General features: G+C 50.4%; 3 protein-coding genes across 3 annotated transcripts; 2 read left to right on the forward strand and 1 right to left on the reverse strand.

Annotated features, from left to right (window-relative positions):
• Window positions 1–2,647: 2,647 nt before the first annotated feature.
• QC762_406520 (uncharacterized protein) lies at window positions 2,648–5,072 on the reverse strand. Its single transcript, XM_062890104.1, has 2 exons — window positions 4,601–5,072; window positions 2,648–4,543 (listed from the first exon to the last, which is right to left on the reverse strand). Exons 1-2 carry the CDS (start codon window positions 4,642–4,644, stop codon window positions 2,902–2,904), a joined length of 1,686 nt encoding a protein of 561 aa, XP_062743869.1. The 5' UTR covers window positions 4,645–5,072; the 3' UTR covers window positions 2,648–2,901.
• On the forward strand, window positions 5,045–7,409 carry QC762_406510 (uncharacterized protein). The gene is made up of 3 exons (XM_062890103.1): window positions 5,045–6,405; window positions 6,460–6,616; window positions 6,673–7,409. Exons 1-3 carry the CDS (start codon window positions 5,575–5,577, stop codon window positions 6,909–6,911), a joined length of 1,227 nt encoding a protein of 408 aa, XP_062743870.1. The 5' UTR covers window positions 5,045–5,574; the 3' UTR covers window positions 6,912–7,409.
• Window positions 7,410–12,252: 4,843 nt separating this feature from the next.
• QC762_406500 (uncharacterized protein) lies at window positions 12,253–14,452 on the forward strand (the record flags this gene model as incomplete). Its single annotated transcript, XM_062890102.1, has 2 exons — window positions 12,253–13,838; window positions 13,897–14,452. The coding sequence occupies 2 exons, from the start codon at window positions 12,253–12,255 to the stop codon at window positions 14,450–14,452; spliced, it is 2,142 nt and encodes a 713-aa protein (XP_062743871.1).
• Between the last annotated feature and the right edge of the window lie 112 nt (window positions 14,453–14,564).

Below are 14,564 nucleotides of genomic sequence, written 5' to 3' on the forward strand. Positions count from 1 at the left end.
TTGGTTCCCCACCCCAAGAACCCAGCTGACTTCCACGTCCTGGCTTCGTAAGTACTGTAGTGTACTGGCATTATAATAGACAGCGGCGATGTGGAGGATGTTCCCCTGTTTGTATACTACATCCAGTCGAGCCCCAGCTTCAACCAAAAGTCGCAGACATGTGAGGTTGCCTTGTCGCAGAGCCACGAGTGCAGCTGTCCTCCCAGAATCATCACGAGCTTCAAGATCCACTCCAAAGCGGCCTTGAAAAAGAAAGGCCAAGATCAAGCTGAGATTCCGTGCTTCGACTTGAGGATTCCCAGCTAATATTATTAGAGGCGAGCGTATGTGAAGATCCCTTGTCAAGGCATTCACCAGCCAAGGATGCTGCAGTGCCGTAATTTTAAGAATCTCTTCTCGTCTATCCTAATCGTGGCGAATTATACTTACAAATAAATAGTGGATGGCAAGAAAACCTCCGTTGTTGTAAATACCAACATCGCAGTTTGCATCGAGGAGGATCCCCACGCATTCTTTGCACAATACAAGCATAGCTTTATGCAGTGCAGTATTGCCGCTAATTTCATTGATGTAATTGATGTTTGCCCCATGGCAGATCAAAGCTTTCATAGCGACATGTGCGTGTGCACCTACCGCTGTGTCCAACGGCGTTAAGCCACAAGAGTCTGGCATGTTGATAGCATCCTGGTGCGCTATTATAAAAGAATGAACGTCGTCAGTAGTGTGGATTGCATGGTGTAATGGCCATGAAACAACATCATCTGTTTCCCCCGACAGAATCATGATTTCTTCGAACAGTGCTTCAAGGGTGGAGGTAATACATGTGGAAGTAAAATCTGTCGAGGGAGGATAGAAGCCACGGCTTCGAACAAGATGAATTACTTTTATGCTGGATCTTTGCATGCATTAGTTACCAAAACAACGGTACGTATTGCGAGATGAAGCATAAGGTGGGGATGGCAACTGAAAGGAGGTTCATCGCTCACTTTGGAAGTACGGTAGTTGGAAAAAGTCGTTCCCAGTAATTTACCAAGGTTTGCAATTCTAGATCTCCCAAAAATATCAACGCCACCTAGAATTAAGTAACGCAGTGGTTAACAACATTCCGATGTAGAGTAACACCACGAAAAGGCACTCACATTCATCATAGGCTCGCCAAACGTAGGCACATGATCACTTGGGTGATATAGAGCACCAACTTCTGAGTGTATTTCAAGTCGCTGGAAGTCCATTTCCCCATACAAGAAATCCACATGTTCCCCATAATAAGGAGCTTGGCGTGAAATTAAAAGATGTAAGTGTGCACCATAGCCGCCCATGCTCCCAATCGACATTTTGAAGCCACGATAATAGTGATAAAGCCATGAAGGAAAGTTGCACTCAAAGCTTGTTGACGAACGTGAACGTTGACAGCCCGGGCGATCGCATTTCCATGGTTTTTTAATGGCGTTGATGTCGTACTCGAGCATGAAGGAACTGATAGCTGACCTTAGCCATGAGGAAGACCGCGCCTGCTTCCTCGAGGTATGACATCGGCAACTGCAATCCCGTGTGCATTGCCCAGCAGCCCCCAATAAGACAGTTATCAGGCCATTCTGAGCACACCCCTCCGGGAGGCTTTGTGACGTGGGTGTATGAACTAATATCTCGGTAGATGCGGAGTCTGCATCGCCATTTGCTGACACTTCTGGGACGATAGTTGGGTTTGAAGCGTGGCTCTGTAACAGCTTTGCTATCCCGGAATGATCATGAATAGTCACTGCCCGTATTTCGAGCATGATCTCATGGTGTTGTTTCCTGGCAGCTTCAAAATCAGTCTCGCTGAAAGGATAGTAGTAATGAGAGCCTGGAAAACGCTCACTCAGGTTCCTCCATCGATATAGTCAAAGCGGCAAGTTGAAATTGTAGGTGAATAGTTTGGGCACGCTCACAGAGATGTGTCACATTTTTCTTTTTCCACCTCCATTTCGCATGCTTGACATCTGTCCCACCAAAGCAGCTATCGTGGAGGCTTTGGAGATCAGAGACCAGGACTTGAAGCTCCAGAGTTGCTTTTTTCAGGTCTGAAAAATCATCGGAAGATGCGGACCAGGTCCCGTCCTCTGATTGACCTGAGCTTGGACCCGGAGACGAGGAATCTGCGTCGAATCTCTTTAACAGTCTTTCAATCTTTGCGAGGATCACCTGTAATGTTTCCAGCTAACACCTGGTTAGGACGAGCGTTCTTCATAGTGGGTGTCAAATGATGATGGCCATACCTCATTCAGCAGAAACGCAAGTTTACCCCTAGCCTCTGTAATAGCACGCAACGCTAGGTGGCTTGCATGCATGGGCTCCTGCTCTTCTAATCGGACAGGTGCAAAAATGCAGATCGAGCTGATTTTCTTTACCTCGAGAAGTTATCCAGGTAGTCGATATGCTCCCAGTTTGTACCACATCACGATATACCTGTGCATGGTGCTTGTTATTAAAGATAATCAAGTGTCTATCTACCTAGCCAGCCCCGCGACTTCCATTCGACCTCCCCAGATCATTCGACCTCCCCAGATCTCGATCATAACAGCCCTTCGACCATAATCACGAGTCCAGTAGCCTGAAAACAAAATAGAATCAAGGACAGAGGCTACTAGGAACAGAGATAAGAAAAGCTAGGACCAGACATAGAGAGGTTACGAATGCAGATTGGAAAGGCTAGGACTCTTAAGACTCGGAGAGCGAGGATCAAAAACAGGTAAAACTGAATTACAAGAGATGACTTATAATCTCATCATAAACTCATCCATCACCACTTAATCATTTCCCCCACAAATAAGCAAAGATTTCCATGTCCAGCAAATTATCACCCCATACCCTTCCCTGATAAGTCAATACGCATCTCCTCATCCTCCTTTACATCACCCTTCACTCTTGACAAATAATGCTCTTCATCTTCTCAATAGCATCCCACCCAACCTCTTCTATCCACAACACCTTCATAGACCATCCTCCGATTTCAGGATTGTTGATCTTGTTCCGCCCACCAGCCTGAGACGCCCCCTTGGGCGCTTTAGAAATGCGGCAGATACACCGGCACAGCTTTCTCTCACGCTCGACCTCATTTTGTTGCGAGAATTGCGACGGAGGTGGTCCAGCCGAAAGGAAGATGCTACTCAGTTTATCGAGAACCCCGTCGGGCCTCCAATTCTCCAACACACCCCAGACATGGGGCTTCAAATCTTTCCACAGGTCCATGAACTGAAAGTGCTGCGTTCGAAACGAGTTTTCATGTTTGATGACATTGAAGAGTGGAATCTGAGTGGCAGAGGGTCGGTTTCGGTGTGAGTAGTTCACTCGCGCGTAGAGCTCGTACACGACATCTCGGTTTTGGGATGAATTCCGAACGTTCTCCGCGATGAGATGCCCGAGGCGGAAGCAAGTGCGTGAAACGGTGTTATTTGAGAGTCCGCACACGGGAGATTTGTCCCGAAGTGTCGATGGGAAGGGCGGTCGATTGAATGGCTGAACCACAAGCTGGTGAGATGGAGCCAACTCAGGTTTCTGCGAATGAGTTGACAAAATTTCAGGTACTGGCTGAGATTTAGGCGGGTCAACAGAATGGGGCCTGGCTTCTGAGGCTAGTTGGTCCACGATCGGGCTCCAATCAATATCTGAGTCCATGAGGTCCTCATCCTCTTCTGGCCCCTCTGCAGGCTTGCCGTGAAAAGACCTTTTAAGGTCCGGGTCGCACGTCCCAACAGACGAGATACTGCTCATGTCTCGTAGCACGCTGGTCGGTGGTGATTGGCGTGATGGTCGGTCGATCGAGTCTGCCAACTTCACCAAATCCTCTTCATCGAGCGACGCCACCGAGTAGCTTTCGTCTTCGCCCTCAACTTTCGGCATGTTGGAAAAAGACATAAGATTGACAGCGACACCTCGAGGGTCAAACATGTTGCAATCTGCGTAGGGTAGTTCCTGGGTTTCCTGGTTGCGTGGGGGCCCGTTGTGGTTGGCAGGATCATCCTCCTGTTTGTTGCCATTCTCGCTATGTCCCCATGTTCGAGTTGAGTCTGGAAGAGAACACAAACTCATAGTGTGCCTTGCGCTAGGAAGCGCACCATTGGCGTCTTTTTGGAGAGTTGTCCCAGGTGTTGCGGGATGACATTGTTGAAGGTAGGTCTCATCAATGAACTGGTCCAGCTTGGAGACCGTCGCTGCCAACGACCCGGGGTTTGCGGCATCCAAATCGTCTGTGGTCGAAAAGGACCACAAGTTGACGGTGGATGAGGCATTGGCTAGCTCACTCGTTGGCTTAGGCGTCGGATAATCGACGGCGACGGAGGCATTCTTTGGGTAATTCTGTGCAGACGAATGGGCAGGGCGATCAACATAGCTTAGCCGTGCTTTCTTCGCGGGCCGCCGGAGCTTGAGCTCTTCGTGATCATCTTGAGAGTCTTCGGACAGGTCGTAGGGGTCCTTCGATTCCGAACCCAACTCTTCTAGGCAAAACAAGCCTCCGTTCTGGTGCGAGACCGAAGTCTGGGCATGTCTTGATTCCGGTAGCCTTTGCAATGTCAGTTAGTGGAGTTAAAGAAGCGTGGGAATAGCAGACACGACTCACGTTTTGGTGACCTTCCCAGCCAGCTGAGACTGCCGTTGCTCCATCGTCACCAACCTCTGTCCCGGTGTGCACTGCTGTAAGAAAGTGCGAGTATTCTGTCGACGCAGGTTTGTGACAAAGGCCAAGAGAGCCAGCTGTGACAGACCTCAGAGAGACCCGAAAAGTATTCCTCAAGAAAGTGAAATTTGGTCTCCGCCATTCTCCCACACATTTTCTCTTCAGATTTGTGCGATTCGTGGGGTGGTCTTGCCTTTGCGTGTAAGTCATTCCTTCCTATCTTGTCCAACTGCCCCCTGGCAAGGCCCCTGAGACGACTAGACAGCTGGCTGGCAGCTGCAGCCGCCTAACAGCTGACTGTGCTTGGCAGGCGCAACCAGGAGCTGTTGAATGGCCCAAGCTTCGGCGCCATTGACGATGATCACCGAGGAGTTGCGGGGCAGTTGCCATGATGCGAGTTTCCCGGGAATGTGACACCTTTGCCTGCTGTAGCCACTTGAAACGGCTTTTTCGTCTGTTGATGGCCAACTTTCCACCGTGTCATATCCAATGTATTGTGAGCGTACAATATTCGCGTCAACCTCTTCTCCTCCAGGTGTTCTGAGCGTTGTGTGAGGGGGCTTAGCACTTCACTGCCCTCAAGCTACCCCGCCATCTCAGTGTTATCTTATCGCGCAACAACCACAAGGTGCGTCCAAGCCGGCCTTGACAGGACGCTTGCGCATGCCCGGAGCCTCATTATCGTCTCGCCGAAACTTTGCTATTTACGTCGCTTGAAGGGATTTTTCATCTTTTGCTTCTTTCTGAAGGCCATCTAATACCGCTTCTAAACCTCGGTTAGCATCTCGATGAGGTGACATCTCAGCAGGGTGTGTTCCGTCTCCCTGAGTGAAGTGATGTGAAACAACTCAACATGTGAAAGCAATAGCTGACTGATGTGCTAGTGATCCGGCACACATAAACTACTCTCCACCATCATGTTCTCCCAAAAGAAACCCTACACGGCCGTCACCGTCACCATCGAACATCTGACGAGTGAGGCGATACCGGAAAATGATCTCAGTGGAATCCCAGAACTCGTGGAAGTCATCAACCTCCAGGATTCAGGTCCTTCAGAAGCCGCACGCGCCATCAGAAAGAAGCTCAAGTACGGAAATCTCCACCGGCAACTCCGCGCCCTCACCCTACTGGACGGTCTCATTCAGAATGCCGGTCCCCGCTTCCAGCGAAGCTTTGCTGACGAGGCTCTGCTTGAGCGTTTGCGGTTTTGCGGCAAGGCTCAGCTGTCTGACCCGGAGGTGAGGAAGAAGTGTACAGAGCTCTTCCGCAGTTGGGCCGTCCAATACAAGGGCGTCCGCGGACTGGAACAGATTGCTACTCTTCACAACGAGCTTCCTAAGAGGAAGCAGGTAGTGACTCAGGAGAGGTCCAAGGTGATCAAGGAAACATCAAACCCCTTTGGGGATGATGACGATGAACTCAGAAGCCCACCAGCGGCAGGTCCATCCCAGTCTGGACCTCGCCATGGCCTTGAAACAAGGACAGCCGGTACCGTTCAATCTTTTAGCCATACTTCCAAGGACGACAAGAAAAAGAAGGATAAGAAGGGCAAGAGACGCCAGCCGTTCAATCTCGAGGCTGAAAAGGAGCAGATGAAGGCTCATATCGCCGAAGCCTCCATTGCCTCGATCAATCTCACCAACACACTGCAGACCATCAACCGAGAAAAGGAGCGCATCTCGGAGAATCAGGCGGCGGTGCAGCGGTTTGAGGCTTGTAAGAGTCTTCGCAGGAAGATTCTGCGTTATGTGAGTCCACTGATACATCCAGTTTCGCCAGATTATTGTCTAACAGCAGTCTAGATCCATTATGTGGAATCCGAGGAATGGCTCGGCAGCCTTCTATACGCAAACGACACGCTCGTCACGGCACTCATGACGTTTGAGCAGCTTGACCGCTCCATTGATGCGGACAGTGATTCTGACGATGAACTTGCCGAGCAAGCGCACCTGTACCGAAGTATGTACTTTTTCTCCGTTGCAATGGTCTGGTTCAAATGCTAACCCATTCTTTAGTGGCGACAGAAAAGGCAAAAGGCAAAGAGCCAGGTTCACCATCGAGGCCCAGATCTCCAGTTGCCGGTATGGCTAGTCTCAACATCACGTCTCCTGCTCGACCATTGGCTCCACCACGGCCATCCGCACCCAAACCGTCTATTCAACGCCGCGTTGAGCCGTCCGATGATGAAGACTCGGAGGAAGAGGAAGATGACAACCCGTTTGCTGACCGGAATGCCGTCCTTAAGGCGGAGTGAGCATGAGGATTGGTGACGGGGAAGTCATGGCTGGTAGGGTTGTGCTGAGCGATCTTGGAAGACTTGTTTGAAGCGGATTACTATCATTTGGGTACTTTTATCTCAAGGGCAAACCTTTGGCCAGAAAGGTCGTCACCCCAGCTTCGTGACATATCCCTTCCTTGTTGGGTGACTGATCTTGGTGAAGAATGGACATTATGGCTTTAGCATTGCAGCCCCTGATTATGGTATTCCTGACTGTTGCGGAGTTACTAATGCTCGCTTGATCTTGCGCCGATGTCGCTCCCTTTTGAGATTTGTTATGTAGGACAAAAGCTGATATACGGAAGATGGGCTACACAAAACAGGACTTCCATCCAAGTATACACAAGTTATATATTTTAGCATGACACAGGCTTGCCCCAAGGGCTCGCTTTTCTTAGGTCGTTGTACTCTTTCGTTACTATTTCACTGGTTTTTGGAAGAATATCAGTGCAAATGACTACTACCATGAACTAACATCATGAGCCTCTACTGGTGTACATGATATCAACGTGGGGTGATGCCCCCGTACACAACCGCGTTACGATGTGTACCTCGTGACGAATCTTTGTGTAAAATCTCATAAAGTAGTATTCGTGCCATGGGAAAACAGAAGCTATAAGGGGAGTCCAACAACAACAACCACCCCCTCGCTTCTTGGCAGGAGAAGTTCTTGAAAGGTGTTTTTGTGTGATGGTGATACTATGGGTGGGTACCTATATGCTGTGGATACGCACTTGATGTCGTGTGCTTGTCATTTTGGAGGGATTGGGGACACGAAAATCTGGGAACGGTAGACCGGGAGGGGATATGGTGGATGTGTGACGATGGTTCTTTCGATGTTGAGAGAGGGGGAGAGTGTGTGTGATGGATCAGAATACCTATCTAGCTGGTGTTTGTCTCGAGGAGGAAACAGATGCCTGCCGGGGAGTGGCTGTGGAATGGGTAAACAAAAAAGGGGGGTGGTGATGAGCTGTTTGTTCCACTGGAAAGGGGTAAACTAGTTTGTGATGGTCATGGGTGGGGGACAAGACTGTTGGAGAACAGGATGGGGAATAGATGATAGGAGTGAGTGACTTGATCTCCGTTGCTGCAGAGCAAAAGAAAAGTGCAGTATGCAGTGGAGACGTGGTAAAATGCACGACATTTGGGGGAGATGACTGCTTGCATTTGCTGTAGGGTCTGGGTGATGTCCACGTCAATGGGGGTCCAGACCTTGGGGTTTGAGTCTGAAGTCATGCCCTCGAGTTGAGAGCATCTCGACTCCCTTGGCGGGTTTGTCAGGTGAAACCGACAATTGGAACAAGCACTGGGGGTGAGACATTAGGGTCCAATCTGATAGGGAAGAAGGTGACCACCATTTTTTTAGGGCGGTCATTGTCTTTTTTCCCACGATATGTGGGAACAAACAAGTTTGATGGTGGTGGTGGTGGTGGTGGTGGTGGTGGTGGTGAAGGTTGTTCATGTCATGCTGATGGGGTGCCACCCGGGTCCAAGGCTTTCGTAGTGGTACCTTTCCCGAAGTCACTGTTGGTGTTGCTGGAGTTTACTGATGGAGGGCAGGATAAAATGAGATAAATTCTATGGGAATTATTTTGCTTGGAGATAACGGTGAGGAGTTGTCAGGTGGTGGGAATACTGACGATAGCTACCCCGCGCAAAACGGAAGCTTTCGATCTGTAACACCCCAAGCCACTCAGCCCAACAAGAGTGAGGCGGTGCTGGATGCTCAGCCATACTTTTGTTTCCTGGGAAAGTGATGGACGAGCTGAAATGGTCTGCAAGTGGCCAAAATTAGATAGCTGGACTTTGCCTTTGCCAGACATTATTGAAGACACCAAAGATATCTCAGGACACCCATAGTTCAATGCCATCATTCTTCTTCAGAATACTCTCAGCAACCTCTTCATCATGTGTGTCGCCGTATATGCAACGACATGTAACCACCTCGTTGTGGCTTCCGGCGCTGCTCCGATAGGTAGCAAGACCGGCCACGAGAAGCTCTTTGTCATCAACGGTGACATTCAAATCTTGACCGCAAAGTCACACTTGAAAATTAACGGCAAATCAAGTGATAGACTGGAAATAAATACTCGAATAAAATGATTTATCCCGCGGTCGACTCACAACTGACTTCTAGAAGCAGATTGATAGGACGATTTAACCATCACATGGACGCGCTTCGCCGTCCCGTTTATCCCTCCTCCGTCCCGCCCTTCCCCAAGAGCTTGACGCCCCCCCGCACCCGGCCCCAAAAGCTCTACTTTAGGGATAAGTTGGTGTGTGGCCGACAGCCCCTCGGGCCATGGTACCTTGAAAAAATGCTGGTCATCTGGTTGCCAACTCATCAACTCTTTTACCAGGTGAGTCGCAGCCCCGTCCCCCATCCATCCATCCATCCATCCAAGATATCAAGCCATCCTATGGAAATGGAGTTCCAATTCCATTCCGCTGGCTGCCATCCCGAATCCAGGCTGAAGTTACTGACCGTCTTTTCTTCCGAAAGCAGGGAATTTGACAAGCACCGACGAATGGAAATGCCAATGTTATCACTGTCAAATCATTGTGCCTCTTGTTTGACAACCACCGTCGTCATACATTCCCGCTCTTTGGTGAAGAAACCCGAGTAGTTCTGCAGCTCCCAAGTCACGACACCCTGCTCGCAGCAACCATTGCATGCCTCACTTACACAAACTCGGTCACTCCAGCCGGGCAACAAACACGAGGAAGCAAGCAGCAAGCAGCAAGCAGCCTTGCCCTTCATCCTATCCCTTATCTGCCGAAGCTGCCAAAACCCGCTCACAAAGTTGATATCTGACATGACTAGCTAACAACAGCGCTGCGAAAAGGAGGCGTCAAGTCAGTAGGGCTCTGGTACAGACGCTGATAGGAACGCTTAAGACATGACATGACATGACACTGTCCCGGCCGCGCGGTTGCGGTTGGGCGCCAATCCTGCCGCACTCTCACCCGTCCGCCATCATCACCTTATCACCTGCCAGAACGTTGAAGCGTCAATCGGGGGCTGTCGTCACGATCAGTTGGTGCTGGCCCGGACGGGGCTGGAACTTGGACACGATGTCTAACTGGCAGGTCACCACTCACGCCTCGGTGTAAAGATAGGTGGGCAAGGTAGGTCGGGCCAATATGGGAGATGGATGGCTTGACGTGGCAGTTGGACCACATGTCTTGCTGTTTTATCTCTCACCAGGCATTTTCTTTCTTTTGGCACCTTTTGGAGCCATGCAACCGGCAGTGAGGTCGATGAGTCCGATTTGAGGCCTCAGATGCAGCTGCATGGCGTCTGCACGTTCAGCACTTGATGCTACACTTGCCACCGCTGACAGACTTCGGGATTTTTCTTTTCTTCTTTGCGACGAGACGCTAGGGATCGTGATCTTCGATCATGTTGGTATTGTATGCAGAGGCTGAAGACGGATTCAGAAGAGGCCAATTGGTAGTTCCGCATTCAACCGCCATTCCACTGCTGATCCTCTTGGCCAGCTGTCACCTGGGCATACGAATATGCGGTTGATTTGAGCTCTCTTTCCGGCAATTTCTTCTATTCTCTAATGTTTATCTCTTCCAACACAGCAAGGCTTAGGACTCTGATCACGTCGAGTTTTACAGATCGCAAGACAACCAGCCATTGAGCACCATGCCAACTAGTTCCGTTACATGGTTGGGAGCCTTCGTCATCTGCCATACTCGGCTATTATATGCTGGACTTTTGGAATATCGACTGGCCTGGGATTGATGACTGCTTGGCCATGCAGCTGGAACTCGGCAAAGCACGGCTGGCCATTGTTGGGTTGATTTTGAAGAAGTACCAAAGACATATCCAGGGACAAGGCCGGGATCTCTGAGTTACATTCCATAGGTGTTCAGTACATGCCTACTTGTCCCTGGGGCAGCACCTTTGGCTTCAAAGCTATTTGCTTCTGCAAGCGCGGCTGCCATGAAATGCATGCGACAGGTGAATGCATTCTGGACGCAGGGAAATTGAACCTTGACTTCGTAAGCTTCCTTCCTCATACTGTAGGTGGAATAGCAATCGAGACTCCGATATCATACGCACCTAGTAAAGTGACCTGCTACATTGAAAAATAGAGAGATCAATGATACTTCTAGCATCTACTAGCAGCCATCGCGATTGTTGCCATAACTATTCAGGATACGACCTGTAACCAAAGTCCAGTACAAGATGTTGTTCTGGTAAGCTCAGTCGTCGGGGGTGGAATACCGTAAGCCATCCGACAAGCGATACAGGAGGGCTCACCGAGCAATATAAGCTTGTCTCGAGTCTGCCCGATAGCTCTATGTGCTGCCCATCCCATGTTGCTGCAAATAATACAATTCGTTTATATATCAACGCCAATTTCTCGGGTACCTAGATTACCTTGTCTCGTTCCACGTGGAAGTGCCGACAACTGAGACGATTTATCCGGAATATCCAGACCTCCATGCCTCCCGTTCATCCACGGTTTACACCTCTGTACACGGGAGCCGGGTTTGTCGCTCGGTTGAGGAATCTCTCCCGAAGCCAAGATGAGTTTGGTTTCTACCGGGCCGTCGCTATGCTCACATGGCTTGAGGTCAACCTTGACGTACCGAAACATGGGGATAGGTACGCTTGTATGGACTTTGCACCATACCTCCTTGTTTGGTGTGCCTGCAAAGGCCCGAAACCGATTTTGGCTGTTGGTCCGCCAAGAAGACACCATCAAGAATACCTCCCAACCGTTGAAGAATAAATATTCATCCGCCAGACATTCCTTGTTACACTTAAAAAAAGGGCTCAGGGGGTCACCACTGGAGAAGTCATGATGGTGTTGAGCTCACCGAGCCTCACCTTGTCTCAGATGAGCTTAGCGTGGATGTCTCACCTCAGAGCCCCACATTCGGCAGCCCCACAGTTGACGTCGGGTGGTGCTGCAGCTCACGGAGAACTCCAGAAGCAGCGAGCTCTTGGCCTTGAACAATCGAAAGACATTCGGATATCTGAGTCACATGCCGAGAGCTTCACATCGCCGCATTAGCAATCGTTTCTGTATGATTCATTTTGAGTAAGAAGCTCGATTGCCACTCAAAAGGGTAGAAGGGTTTTATTTATTAATTCTTTCTCGGGGTTTCGCTTTCCAGTTTGGTCTCATTCAACAACAACTGGTCTTGGCGCTGTTGCCACTGCTCACTTAACGACCATCTTTCATTTTCACTACTGACGGTCAATACCTCATCAACAACGAACAAAACACCATCCCTTTTATTTTGCTATTGTCAAAAACAATATCTAGAGACGTCAGTTCAACAAGACGACATAATGATACCCCACCACCCCAAACCCGGCACCAGCACAACCCACAGCACCCAAGCAGTAACCTCCCCCCCACGCCCCTCCCGTGTCGTCCCAAAACCCATCCCCCCTCAACAAACCCTCGACACCCGAACCTACCAAATAAACCAGCTCAAACGCCGCTACCCCTCCCACAAGGAAACCTCGTTGCCAGGCGGCACCGGCACCTCCCTCAGCTTCAACCTCGTCCCGTCAGACCCCGACTTCCCCTTTGACCTCCCCCAGCTGGAATGCGACCTCCACATTCCTTCTAAATACCCCAAGTCACCCGCCAAATTACACGTCAAAAACTCTGATATCCCCCGAGGCTTCGCGATTAACATCGAAAAGGGATGGGACAAGCTGGTTGAGGAACGGAAGGGGGGAGGCGGGACGCTGTTGAGTCTGGTAAATGGGCTTGACAAGAGATTAGAGGGGTTTCTGAGCGAGGAGAAGGCCGAGACGGTGAAATTGACGATTTTTAAAGACACCAGACACCTGGATCGGCAGCGAGTGGAGGAGGAGGAGGAGGAGGAGGAGGAGGAGGTGTCAAAAACTGAACCGGTTGTTGTGACTCCTGTTAGGAGAGCTTATATCCCCTTGGAGACCTTCACGCAAGCCCAGATTGCAGACGCGAAAGCCCGGCGCGCGCAGGAAGTTAGACAGCTCGAGGCAAGAATGGGGCGGTTACAGCATTATCACCGGTCGAGTGATGGGATTATTTACACGTTGCCTCTTGATCCGAAGAAGAGGGCCGAGTTACCGGGGGAGTTGAAGGGGGTCATGTCGGTGCAGTTGGTTGTGCCGTTGTTGTATCCGTTGCAGAATTTGAGGGTGTTGCTGAATGATGTTGAGGGAGGGAAGGAAGGGGAGGAGCTGGCGGAGGGGTTGGAGGAGTTGTTTAATAGGAAGGCGGGGGAGTTGGTCAAGAAGGAGGGGAGTGAACAGGGGGAGAAGATGGGGTTGGTGGCGATGGTGAATTGGTTGGCGCAGAGGATTCATTTGTTGGTTAGGGAGGTGGTGAGGGAGAGGGAGAAGAGGAGGAAGGAGGGTGAGGAGGGGAGGGGGAAGGTGAAGGAGGTTGAGGTTAGGGAGGCGGAGCATGCTGCTAGTGTTGAAAGGGTTGGGCAGGTGGATAGGGGGCATTTGCATGTTATTCCCAGGCCGCCGGAGTGGGGGTTTGGAGATGATGGGACAGAATCTTCTAGCTACGACTCTGAGGATGAGGATGATGAGGGTGGTGCTGAGCTTGGGAAGGATGGCGAGGAAATGGGGGGGTCTTCACTGCCTACTCGGACGATTGAGAAGGGGACAGCGATATTATTCCCTTCGATTGAACTGCAAGGGATTGAGCTGCTTCAGGTGTCGGTTCTGAGCCTCAATGTCAAGTGCGATCGTTGCAAGACGCTGAACGAAGTCACGGGGCTGAAGAATAACCTGGATAAGGCGAGCAGCTGCAAAAAGTGTGCCACTGCTTTTACTGTTAGGTATCGGCAAGAGCTGGTGCACATGAACTCCACAAGGGCGGGCTTCATTGATGCTACTGGGTGTACAGTTGCCGATTTATTACCAAGGTATGTCTTATTCTGCTTTCTAGTCTCTCTTGAGACATATTGATTGACACAATCACAGCACCTTTGTCCCAACATGCGGCAAATGCTCCCACCCCTCTTTCGGCCTCGTCTCCGTCCGCGGCGAGACAACGACCAACATCTGCCGGGAATGCCACGCCCGCTTCGCCTTCAAGATCCCCGACGTCAAATTCCTCGACTACGCCCCCGGCATGCACACTAGGCTACCGCCTACCTCTGGTCCTCGCCGCAAGACAGAAAAACTGGGTCTTCACGCTGGTGAACCTCTCCCGGAAAAGGGATCCTGCCAGCACTACAAGAAGAGCTACAGATGGTTCCGGTTTTCGTGCTGCTCGAAGGTGTATCCGTGTGACAAGTGCCACGATGCGGCTGAGGAGCACATCAATGAGTGGGCGAACAGGATGATTTGTGGGTGGTGTTCACGGGAGCAGAATTACAGTGTGGAGAGTTGTGCGTTTTGCGGGAGGAGCGTGATTGGGAAGAGGGGCAGTGGGTATTGGGAGGGGGGGAAGGGGACGAGGGATAAGAGGTTGATGAGGAGGGGGGATAAGAGAAAGTATAGACGGGTGGGAGGGGGGGAGACGAGGAAGGATTGAGATGAAAGTCATCGGGGTATCCTAGAAGGAAATATTTCTTATACTTAGAGCAAAATTCTGATGCCTTCATAAGTCTCTGTTACAGAGTTGCAACTATCTTGATGACCACCAG

This window comes from Podospora pseudocomata, chromosome 4, assembly GCF_035222375.1.
Source record: "Podospora pseudocomata strain CBS 415.72m chromosome 4, whole genome shotgun sequence".
Lineage (NCBI taxonomy): Eukaryota > Fungi > Ascomycota > Sordariomycetes > Sordariales > Podosporaceae > Podospora > Podospora pseudocomata.